Genomic DNA, 13358 nt, shown 5'->3' with positions numbered 1-13358 from the left:
TTTGGATTAACCAGAAGTTCAAATAAACATTAATATAAAGGACCTAGGATTGTGATGATGTCTGTTCAGCATCTTGATAGCTAAATCTACTGGGAAAGTAAACCAAAAACCAAACATTATAATAAGATTACAGTAATAAATACCAAAATGAAAATGAACATGTCAACTTTCCGAACTGATTACTACAGTCAAATCTCAAATGCAGAAATATTAAGTAAATTTTTCAAAGGAACATAGGCATGTGCAAAATAAAAATAAAAATCACAGAACACCCAAGATTTATGTTATTGTGTAATGCGACATGCTCACTTTCAAATTAGTATCAGAAAACAAAAAATAAACAATGAACACATATACTTGGTATTTATGGGGAAAATTGATGTGGAAAAAGATGACTTTTACTAGTTCAAAGTATATATTAAATTTTAAGATTTTTAGATGGGTAGGTTTATAGCACCTTTAATGTCTTGGCTTACTATTTTCTATGTTAATATTATATGACAAGGTTCAACTTTTTCTTATCAGTAAACAGATACTAAAAGGAAACCAACCTTTATTATAATTACGTCACAATTACTTTTTAAATTATTTATTTACTTGACAAATAAAAATTATATGTATGGTGTATATCATGATGTTTTGATATATGCATACATTGTGGAATGGCAAAATCAAGCTAATCAACATATGTATTACTTCACATAATTATCATTTTTGTGTGTGTGGTGAGAACACTTAAAATCTACTCTCTTAGCAATTTTCAAACATAATTACTCTTTTGAAAGACATTTAGCTACTATAGCAGTCTGCTTCAAAATCCTACTAAACTGAATTAGCAAAAACAGAGTGAATCAGTCTCATTCCTGGTCAGAAAGCAATCTAATGCTACAATATCACATAGCTAAATTACTACATAGAAAACTCAACTACAATCACAATCTATTAGCCTAGGTCTCAAATTCCAAATATATGTCATTTCTTAGTCTCAACTGATAATATTCACTGAAATACAGATGTGTCTCAATCCATTATTACATTAGATACAAAACTGATAGCTTCATACAAATATATCTCAATATGGTATCTATCAATTAGATATGAAGCCGGTAGCTGACTAATATTTTAAAACACTTACTGAATTAAAGAGAAAAATTATCATACCCACATTTAACAATGTTTCACATACCAAAAGATTCATCTTTCTTATCAAGACGAAGGTGAGCTCTAACTTGCCCTGGTTCACAGCCATCACAGGTATCACTGCCAGGGTGAATGTGAAAGGATAACACAGTCTCTCCAATTTTCACTTCATCTCCATGCTCAAGTACATAAGGGTCACATTTAGTTTTTGGCTAGAGGGGAAAAATGTTACAAAACAGAAATCCAAACCAGTCACGTATGGTTATTTTATGTCTACTGTAAGCAATGTCTGATTATAATTTTAAAAATATTTAAAATGATTCTTAATGAGACAGATGGACGTGTACACACACACACATCCCCAACTTGATGGATGATCCATAAAAAACATTCTACCAGTGGAGAAGATAGCTGAACTGAGCAACTTAGACGGGTGTCAATGCTTCGTATCTCCTTTTTTTTCCCCTCTTTTCTCTTGATAATTCAGTCTTATTTCATTTTATACTCTTACAGACTAAGCATAAGACCTCCCTCCTTCATTCCCTCTCCTCCTTCCATATGTTATTATAAGCCAAGCACTTTACTACATGCTGGGGATATAAGTGTTAATAGGATAGACACAGCCCCTGCCTTCAAGGAGTTTCCAGTTTAGCAACATTTCCATTAAGACAATTTTAAAAGAAAAAAGAAAAAAAGCATGGCCCCTAAAGTTGCTATAAGACCATTTACTCCGAATAGCTTTAAAATACATTCATATCTAAAAATAAGGCATAGATACATAATTAGAATTCAAAACTCAACAGCCAACTATCCCCTGATTATATACTTTTTTCAGCCTTTTCTGGGAATTCCTTTCCAAGTAACACATTTGGGCTTGAACTCTGATCCAAACCAAATGATACCTATAATGACTATGACCTTCAGGAATAAAAAATTTCCATCTTAAAAATAATGCACAGATGATTAATACATATATGCTCACCTGAAGAATCTGTTTTCCATTAACAATTGTGCCATTTTGACTGCCTTGATCCACGAGGACATAACTTTGTAAGTGATGGTCAAAATAAATTTCTGCATGAAACTTGGAAAAAAAAAAATCAAGCTATTATAAAGTACTATACTTTTCTTAACCATGTATAACTATTTCTCTATGATATGATGCAGACTTCAGTCTCTGATAATTACATTTATTATTTTTAAAACTCTTTTCTGAATATAAATTATTATGCTTCTGATAGAAATATAGAGATTATAGAAGAAAAACTCATCTATAATTTCACCTTTATCATTAATAACAGTATATGTCCTACCTTTTCAACTTTTTTAATACAGTTAAGATTATACTATATAAACAATTTGGAACTTTTTCACCTAATAAAAGTATTTGTCCATATTATTAAAAATTCTTAACACAAAAGATGGTTTGTTTTTACTTTTTTGGCAGCTTGCTGGTATGTGATTTGGATCACTCAAGGCCAACTTCTCAGAGTTTTCCAGATATTCAATACTCAGAACAAATCACTCCTTCCTCATTCCATAGCATTTCATTTATATATTCCTCTTATTTCTCTTCTTTGGCTTAACATTATGTCATGAAGTTCATCCAGCTGTCGTGCACTCTTTTGGATGAATGGTAATCTGCTATGTGGATATACCACGATCTATCTACTCTCCTGACAATGGACAACCAGGTTTTTCCCAAGGTTTTACTATTTTAAAAAATATTGTTATGATCTTTTTTGTACACGCAATCTTTTTGCATACAATGCAAGTGTTTTTCTGGGATATATACTTACAAATGGAATTGCTAAATTATACAAGGGGTCTTCAAAAAGTTCATGGAAGGATTCATATCATCTTTTAATTCAACTTTTCCACGAACTTTTTGAAGCACCCTTGATATACTATGCAAATCTTAAATTTCACTAGATACTGCCATATTGCCTTCCAAAGTGGCTGTACCAATTTATATTCCCACCAGCAATCTATGAGAACTGCTCTATATATCCTTAACCAAAACTTGGTATTGTCAGAATTTCTAATTTTTGCTAGCCTAACAGGTGTGAAATGAAGTCTTACCACTGTGATTTTAATTTGCATTTCCCTGATTACCACTGAAAATGTTTTCTTACATTTATTAGCCACTTGGGTTTCCTCTTCTGTAAATTTTCTTTATGTCCTTTGTACATCTTTTTCCTATTAGGTTGTTTAGAATAACAGTAACTATTTAACCCTTTGATAAAGGGGTTTAAACAGTTTCAAGTCTTTCAATACTGTCAAACCCTATTCCAAAAAGCTGTTCTAAATCATGCTACCAACAGGAGTGATATTTAAAAATATGCCAGTGTATTTCTTAGATTACCACAAAGATTGGTGTTCATATATCAACCATATTTCCTTTATTGTAAATTGCCTATTTATGTCCTTTGCTCATTTATCTATTGTTGCAGTGGGGTTTGAAAAAACAAATTTGTATGAACTTTTAAAATATAAAGGATATGTATTTTGTCATATTTGTTGTGACTGTCCCGGTCTGCCTTTTAAGTATGCTTCTTAACACATATAAAAAGCTTCACACTTAATGAAAATTACCTTGCCCTTTGGGATTTTTACCATTTTTTTTAAACTCAGAAAGTTTTCTATCCAGTGGTTAAATATTTGTTTCTGTTTTTTCCCCTAACATTAATATGAAGTGTTTTTTAAAAATTTAATTGTTTTCACCTACCTTGATGTGTGTTAGACATGCTGTTAAACTGATTTTGCCAAGAAATTACCTACCCTACCAGTGGATTTTAATAGAAAGAAAGAAGAAACAGAAATGACACTAGAGAACGACCTTTATTTTAGATCAAAGGTGAGTAAGAACTTCTTTGCTATTTAACTTACAGACTGGGTTTTCTTTGGAGGCAGGAGAATCAACTATATTAGTAAAGTGAAAAGGCAAGATAATTCGGCTGGAGTTAAGATTGTGAGGATTCCCCCCCTCTGAATGAGTCCCCAAAAAGTGAAAGTAACTACACTTTCAAACTAATAATGGGAAAGAAATTTCATTCCAAAATGACAAAAATCACACAAAATCTACTTCAGGTCCATATTACAGTCTATTAAATAGAAACAAAGTGAGAATAATTGAAGGTAAAAAAAGAAAAAAAAAAGTAAAAGATGAGAATGATAACAACCATAAGAAGGGAGGAGGAAAAACCACAGACAACATAGGAAAGAAAAAGAGAAATATGAAGTATAAACAGCCTTGGTAGCTAACCCTTTTTTTTCCTACTTAAATTAAGTTGCAACTCTGTTCTTCCTGTTTGTTTTGAAAACTCAATTGTTCTTTTTCCTGAAACCATGTGAGGCTCAATGGAGAAGAGCTGTACACAAGAGCCTTGGGTGGTGAAGGACAGATAATTATTGGGTTGTAAAAATACACCAGGCTCAAAGTAACCACCTATTAAAGTAGCCTGAATCCAGGTATGATTCATTTTTGAACTGCCATAAAATGTAGCATATTTATTTTGCTACATAAGTATTTGGTAAATGGGTACTACATTAACACTTAGATTAAATTAATCTGTTTTCTACTCCTGCTCCAGACTGTTAAAAAATAAACATAATGTATTCAAATTGTGATCAAAAATTTTTATTTTCTCAGCCACTGGAATAAAGAAATCCATACCACCTTCATTACCATTACTACACAAAATATTAACCTTTCTATGAAATGGAAAAAAGCCCTAAGCTTTCTACTGTAATAATGATTTTAAAATTACATCTAGGGGGTTATATATTTGAGAAATTAAAGGTCTTACCTTACTGACACCAACTTCAGGGATTCGGAGAGTATGCTCCATATCTTTTTCTCTGCAGAGTTAAGTAAAGTATCTTTAATAATGTTTGAAGCATATATAAATGCAGCACTTAAAGTGTGACATGGAAAGAATTTTTAAAAATACAATGTTAAAAAATACAAGTCTAACTCCTAGTCACAAATTATTCCATTTCCTTACTCCTACTCTAGATTTCCTTTGCTTTCACACAGTAATTATTTGTCCACATGTTTTTTTTCCTCTTCAGACTGCTTTCTTTGGGTAGAGATCTTGCCTTAGAGCTTTTTGTATCCACAACACATAGAACAATGCCTGATATATAATACTCGGTCAATAAAATGTTTTTTAAATAACTAAAAGAATGATATAGAAATATAAGTCATTTTTACCTTCCAATTGTAGCAGGATTTACAGCTGTAATGATAAAAAGTGATCCTGTCTGCAACACTGGTGATCTAATAACAATTACTCTAATACATGGGGGCCAAATTTTTTCTTCGTCTGCCAAGGAAAGAAGCGGATAAACATCAATTCAAATGCTATGAAAAAAATGTTCATAGGGATAACTATGAGGCATCCATAAAATAAAAATAAATTGATCAAAAACTCTTAATTCTTACTAAAGTTTCTTAAATTCTACTATATAATATACATAGCAAAGAGTAAGGCTTAACACTGTTATTAAAGTGGTCAATATAAAGGTATGCAGCATATTCAGCATCTATCACAGGTTATAAAATAATCAATTCTCCCTTTTTTAAGGTCTTGGAATTTGAAAATATCCCAAACAAATATCTTTATATTATTTTAAGCAAGAAAAATTAAGCCCACTTTTTTTTTTAAAAGAGAGATTCCACTGAGAACAAAAGAACAAAATAAGCTCATACACTATAATGTGAAATCCTAAGCTTTAAAAGTATGTCTTCACATTTTCAAGTAAAAAAATATTAGATTTACCATAACACCTACGTAACTAAATTCATGAACTACACTTTTTAAAGGCAACTTGCTGTCCCCCCTCCCCAATTACAAAAGTATACCACAAATACCTAACCCCCTAAAACATCCTTAATATATTCTTTAGGGTTAGAATATACATAGCTTGGTTTTGTGTTCTACTGATTAGGCCATTCGATACAATGAAATTTTCTTAATGTCTAAGTATAAGTTATTTATTCACATCCTACTCTCTAAAAATAACCAAGTGGTGGCACACATAATTTTCAATAATGCCATTAAGATAATCAGTTTATTTTTTGAGAGATAGTATCACTAACATTTTTAACTGTTTTGCCCTTTTACAGTTACCAACTGGTTATTTATTAAAAATGAAATAATGACTGTTTACTTACCTTCATCCTCACTATCTTCTGCAGTTATATCGTCTTCACTAGTAATGTCTTCATCATAACTATCCTCAGTCTGAGAGTCTGTGATTTCACCTTCTTCGGGCTCACTATCAGTCTCTATGATTTTCTCATCTTTAAATGAAGCTGAATTAGAGATGATTTCTTTAACAGGAGATTCTATAGGATTTCTACTAAATGAAACACTGAATTTTGAGGGACTATTTTTGTGATGAATGTCTATTTTGGTCTTCTTTTTCACATTTGCAAAATTTTCTTCCTCACTGCAGCTTATATGTTCAACATTGGAGGCTTTTTGATCTTCTGAATTCAGATCCTGGAAAGAGGTGGGTAGGCAGGAACAGGGGAGAATAATCTTAAATATCACTATCTTATAACATTACATCAATTTTCAACGAATTAGCGAAGATATATTTACAGTTAAATAACAATAGTTACCTGTACCCCTATTCTTCTCATGTTCCCTTTCTTGGTTAATGATATTACTATCCTCTTATCCAAATTAAATACCTTAGTAATCTTTGACACCCTTGTAACCACGGCACGGAATCAATTACTAAGTGTTACAGACACTATCTCCATCTACAATTTATCCCAAATCTGCGCCCCTATCTATTCTCATTGTCCTAACGTTCCCAGACCAGGCCCTCATCAGGTATAGCCTGGACCATGTGATAGCCTAGACCAATGCTGTCTGATAAAAATATAATGTTAAGCCATACAAGGGTACTTCAAAAAGGTCATGGAAAGATTCATATCATATTTTAAGTCTATTTTTCCACAAACTTTTTGAAGAACCCTCGTATTCATACTACTAAATTTTCTAGTAGCCACATTTAAAAAGTAAAATTATTAATAAGACAGTTTACATTTTTTGTACTAAGTCTTCAAAATTTGGAGTGTATTTTACACTTACAGCACATTTCAATTGGGACTAGCTATACTTTATATGCTCAATAGCCATACATAGCTAGTGACTACCTTACTAGACAGTACAGGCCTACAGAATAAACCTATGCTAAATTTTCCTTCTGAACATTTCACCAATTAGAAGGTCAACACACATAAAATACAGAATTGGCTTTACTAACATGAATACAGAATTGGCTTTACTAACAACATGAACTTAAAGATCCAAATGTACTCAATGTAGCAAAAGTGTAGTTTTGCTAAAATTTAGTACTTTTAGAGTTGTTTTGATAACACACAAAAGTTAAATGTGCAGACAAATTAGTTATATCTCTTTTATTACAAAATTTCAACTTACCTAGCATAAGCCTTTTAGTATTTGTTGTACATATATAGCTGGCATGCATTATGACAAATAAGCAAATCTAATTTTCTAATTGATAAAATTATATACATACACATTGTAAAATGGCGAAATTGAGCTAATTAATATGTGCATTATCTCACATACTTATTTTTTGTGGTAAGAACACATAAAATTTACTCTCACAGATTTTCAAGAATACACTGTTATTAACTGTAGTCACCATGTTGCACAATGGACAAACCTATTTTTTTTAATGTAAAAGTAAATATTTAGAACAAGAGAAGAAATTACAAGAACCTGGAACCTGTCATACAGAACCTGATTAAAACCTTCCCCAAAGCTGATTAATTATGCTGATACTATTCACTGCATAGACCTGATGTATTAAAAGGTCTAAAGGAACTTCTTCTGTTCCTAACCCCAGGCATTTCAGGGAGCTCCATGGATCAGGGAGAGCCCACCAGGCATGTTACAGAAAGCAAGTCCTCTTTATGTTTTAGGGAGAGTGATTCAAGGGTTATTTAATTACTGGAATATTGAAATAGGAAAAGCATGAACTCTGGAAACAGACTTCCAGTATAACTTGGTACAAGCTATGAAACCTCTCTGAGCTTTATCTAGTTCCTTGTTTGTAAACTGGGAAAGATGCTTCTAAACCAACATCGGAGGGCTACTGTGATGATTAAACGAGTTAATATGTGAAGAGTTCTTGGCACAGAGTAAGCATTCTATTACACTAGACATCACTATTATGGACATACTAATATATACATTTTAGAAACATCACTGTGGCTACTGTCTGGAAGGTGATGAATCTAAAACGAGAGGTATCAGGCCAAAGCTGAAAACAAAAGTAAACATGATGATGATATATAATCTGACACAGCACAAGATACTGGTGGTGGTTTGTAGCCAGTACCAGAAGCATGAATGCTATAGTCAACTTTCAATGATATATATTTTTAATTAACCCTTGCTAATTTTAAGTTTTACCCACTGGTTTCCCTTGTCTTCAGTATACTACTAGGCAGTGGTCCTCTGCTTAGAAAATAATTAACCCTTTGGCTTAAACAAGTAGTAGGTGACAGAGTAAAGGAAGTCAGGATCCTCACTCTCTAGGGCTCAGACCCCAGTTCTTAAGATGCACATTGTTCAGCGGAATGGGAGCAAGGAGAAAGAAAGAAGCCAAGACAGAAAAATGGCCTGGGTAGGAAGTGAGCCAACTAGTTACTACTTTTCGTCCCTTGGATGGGGTAAGCATAGGCAGAGAGATTTCCATTGCCTATACATGGGATACAAAGGATACATGTCATTGCTGTGTACTGTCTTGTCCCCCAGATTTTGCAACCAACTTACCAAAGGCATACTTATTTTTTCTTAAAGGCCCATACCTAGATAATTCTGAAGGTATTTAATTGCAAGTTTCCATTTTTCCTTTCTCAAGGTTCAAGAAGTACCCAAGTATTTTCGTGGGAGATATTTTCAAATCTGTCTTATGAAGTTTTGCAATTCTTCCAGGCCTTGCCTTCCTGACAACCTTACCTGCCTACCTTCTGGCAGAGAATTTTTTTTTACATCTCTGCCTGGCAAAATTCTGGTCCTCCTCAAAGACTCAGCTTAATTGTCTCCTTCTCTAGACTACCACTTCACTTGGCTCATACATCTATATCTGTAGTTACTGGTTTACAGTACAATCTTCTTGCAGGTCTCTATCTCTAGAGCATGAGGTCCTTGATGGAAGGGACCTTCATTTTATTTTCTACCTTGAGATACTGTATAATGTAATAGTTTAGTGCACAGAGCCAGGATTTCTGGGCTTAAATCTCACACTTATAGGATGTGTATCCTTGAGAAGGTCACTTAACCTTTCTGTCCATAAGTTTTTTTATCTGTAAAATGGGCATAATAGTGGCAACTTTAAGTAACCAGCCTAAACTTCCATCTTTTATTGTTTAATAAGACAGAACCTTTTCATGACTGTCACTGAGTTAATTAACTATTGTTAATTAATTAATGACTGTCACTGAAAAAAATTAATTTGGGGGATAAATTTAAAAGGTAGCCTAATATATAAAATGGTCACTGTTTCCAGGTCAAACAAATGCAGATAACCATGTTGGGGGAAAAGAGAGAGAGAGAGACAGAGACTTGAAGATTTTGGCAGGCAACACTTGGCATTCCTCTAGTATCTCTCCAACATCTTCACACCATCATGCCTTCTCTGACTCCCATATTCAAGGTCTTTTCAGTTCCCCTTACTTACCTGTCAGAGGACTACCTTTCCAGGACACCATCTCTGGCATCCCACGCTTAGACTCTGTCAGGCATCTAATCACCGTTTTATGCAACTGTCTGTTTAGATGACTGATACCACACAACCGTTACTTGAGCAGGGGCTGTGTCTGGTTTTTTCTCTGTGCTCAGAACTCAGGAATGGCCAATATCCTCAAGCTAATCTTCTCAACAACTAAGAGTCTCCTTCTGGACACTTTTCCTGTGCATTGGTAGTCACTCACTGCCTCTCAGTGCTTCTCAGCCTTACCTGGAACTTTCAGAAATGAAGAATTCAGCCCCCACCCCAAGTGTGCTCCCTAGTTCCTTCAGCAATAACCCCTACAACCACAGTGCCTTAGCTCCACCCCACCTCCCAAATCTATTATTTTAACCTTAGAAGAAGCAAAGAGTAATTTTCCCCTTTTTTCTTTGGTTTGTAACACACATACACAATTTTCTTTCTACTTTAGCACAACATGAGGAAGTGAATTCATATGTTCTTCTGTTATTATATAAAATATAAGAGCATCCTGTACACATGTTTTTAAAAGCAACATACATTCAATTTGGAGATTGGGTAAACATCCACAGTGTGATAAACTATACATACTTCCAGCAATATAAACTCACCAAGCACAAAGGCAAGGAACTGAAAAACTATGAGGAGCTTTAGAGTACATCATGAATTATAGCAAAAACATCCATATTTATATATACTTTAAAAAGTATATAACTTAACCTTTCTGTCCACAAGTTTCCAATCTTGTATATATTATTATTATTATTATTGCTAATACGACAACATATACAGGGGAAAAAATGAATGAAACTGCCAAAGGTACTACTTTTTATAGGACAACATATGGAGGGAAAAATGAATGAAACTGCCAAAGGTACTACTTTTTATAAGCTATCTGCAGTACATAATGTTAGATAACTAAATATTCATTAAGAGATTAAAAAAAGGGGGAGGTTACATGTGGGAACTGAGGCATACAAGTATATTTCAAGTTATTTAGTCCAATGTCCTCACCCTACTGTCTTTTTTCCACATAACCTCCACCTACAAGAAGTGAGGCTCAAGAGTATCTTAAAAATAAAGAAAATAATGAGGACGCTTTAACCAGTTTCTCATGACTTCACAGCTACCTTTTAGAGTCCTCAAAGAATTCTCAAAATTCTATCATGATTTTTCTTAAGTTCCTGTCCTGGAGTTCACACATTTTCAAAAAAGGATGGTAAAGACATGCAGTTATGGGAGCTAGGCTGGACTAAAATATCACAGAATGCTTTCCACTTCAATTCTCTAGTTTGTCAGGAAAAGACCATTTGAGGATCCCGTACACTCTTTTCTCACTGTCAGGGAGAAATGCTCTCACAATGTAGACTTTCAAACAATTCAACCACTAGTAACAGGCACAAGTCATTAAAACAGAGGTCTTGAAAGCAAACAGAAAAATCATTTTCAGTATCAGTCATATACTCTTCTGTTTCTAGGTATTGTCAGTGAAAAAAGACAAATAGAAACAAATCAAATAGAGAACTGAAAATAAATCCAACAGAATCCTAACGCCATATGCAAACGTTAGAATTTAGTATTATTTTAAGTAATTTTTCTTTGGTTAAGAGAGAAAAATATGAGAGAAAATTTCAAGAGTAAAGTACCAAATAATCAACACAATTCAAAAAATGCCAATACAAGAAATAAGTCTCCTTCATTATCTATAAACTACCAAACTTATTAGGGAGTAGAAATAAGATCACTGATAACATTTTTTATATTTTCCCTTTTTCAATTTAACATTGTATCATAAGCATTTTTATATATATAACTACAAAATCTGAAGGTCTATATAATAGTTTTTCAATTAAACATACCACCAATTTTTTTAACCAGTATCTTACAGGCCACTTAAAATTTTAATTTTTTTCTGTGCTCATAAATATTGCTATGTAACTATGCAAAGAAATTTTTCTTTCATTTGGATTTTCTAAAAACTAAATCATTGGAAATGAGATTTTCCAATTAATGAATATGAACACTTTTATGGTTACTGACACATATAACCAGCCTATTTTCCAAAAAGGCACCAGTTTACAGTTCTAATAAATATATACCTCACTCCATGTTTGCCAGCAATTAATTTTCTTAAAAATGTTTGCTAAAGGGAGAGAACAGAACTGAGGGTTCCAGAGGTGGGAGAGGGGGAGGGGGAGGGAGGGTAAGGGAGGAACTGGTAAAGGGCCATGAAAAACAGTTACATTGTATAGTGTTGAATACAACAAAATTATCCCGATTTGAGCATCACATATTGCATACAGTTATTGATACTTAACTTTGTATCCCTCAGATACGTACAATCAACTATGTCTCAATAAAAAAAAAATTTAACCAAAATCAAAGACACAACAAAAAAGACTATACGCCAATATCCTTGATGAACATAGATGCAAAAATCCTCAACAAGGTATTAGCAAACAGAATACAACAGTACATCAAAAAGATTATACACCATGATCAAGCGGGATTCACCCCAGGGATACAAGGATGGTTCAACATATGTAAATCAATAAACGTGATATACTACACCAACAAAAACAAGGACAAAAACCATATAATTATCTCACTAGATGAAGAAAAACCATTTGACAAAATTCAGCATCCTTTCATGATAAAGACCCTCAACAAATTAGGTATAGAAGGAAAATACCACAACACAATAAAAGCCATATATGACAAACCCACTGCCTGAAAGCTTTTCCTTTAAGAACAGGAACAAGACAAGGACACCTACTCTTACCACTCCACAGTATTGAAAGTATTAGCCAGAGCAATCAGGCAAGAGAAAAGAAATAAAGGGCATCCAAATGGAAAAGACAAAGTCAAATTGTCACTGTTCTATGTATGGAAAAACCCATAACCTCTACCAAAAAACTCCTGGAGCTCATAAACAAATTCAGTAAAGTTTCAGGATATAAAATCAATACACAAAAATCAGTAGCATTCTTATACACCAATGACAAACAAGCAGAGAAAGAAATCGAGAAAGCAAGTCCATTTACAATAGCTACCAAAAGAATAAAATACCTAGGAATAAATTTAACAAAAGAGGTGAAAGATCTCTACAATGAGAACTACAAAACCCTGATGAAAGAAATTAAGGACACCAAAAGATGGAAAGACATTCCTTGCTCATGGATTGCAAGAATTAACATTGTGATAATGTCCATGCCATCCAAAGCGATCTACAGATTCAATGCAATCCCCATCAAAATACCACCACCATTCTTCACAGAAATAGAAAAAACAATCCTAAAATTCATATGGAACAACAAAAGACCCCAAATACTCAAAACAATCCTAAGCCAAAAAAAAAAATAAAACAGGAGGCATTACACTTCCTGACTTCAAACTATACAATGAAGCAACCAAAACAGCATGGTAGTGGCATAAAAACAGAAACATGGACCAAT

The 13358-nt window shown here is 33.3% G+C and overlaps 1 protein-coding gene across 1 annotated transcript in view; it reads right to left on the bottom strand.

The window, feature by feature from the left end:
- The window catches only part of AGGF1 (angiogenic factor with G-patch and FHA domains 1), a 31686-nt gene that overhangs the window by 8124 nt on the left and 10204 nt on the right, over positions 1–13358 (bottom strand). The window contains exons 6-10 of the mRNA XM_063086908.1: positions 6320–6650; positions 5357–5468; positions 4950–5001; positions 2123–2224; positions 1187–1352 (exon numbers count right to left, since the gene is read on the bottom strand). Coding sequence (XP_062942978.1) covers positions 1187–1352; positions 2123–2224; positions 4950–5001; positions 5357–5468; positions 6320–6650 — 763 coding nt within the window. The remainder of the gene's footprint in view (positions 1–1186; positions 1353–2122; positions 2225–4949; positions 5002–5356; positions 5469–6319; positions 6651–13358) is intronic.

Source organism: Cynocephalus volans, chromosome 2, assembly GCF_027409185.1.
Source record: "Cynocephalus volans isolate mCynVol1 chromosome 2, mCynVol1.pri, whole genome shotgun sequence".
NCBI lineage: Eukaryota > Metazoa > Chordata > Mammalia > Dermoptera > Cynocephalidae > Cynocephalus > Cynocephalus volans.
Note: the sequence above shows the minus strand (reverse complement) of the source record. Positions and strands in the feature narration are given on the sequence as shown.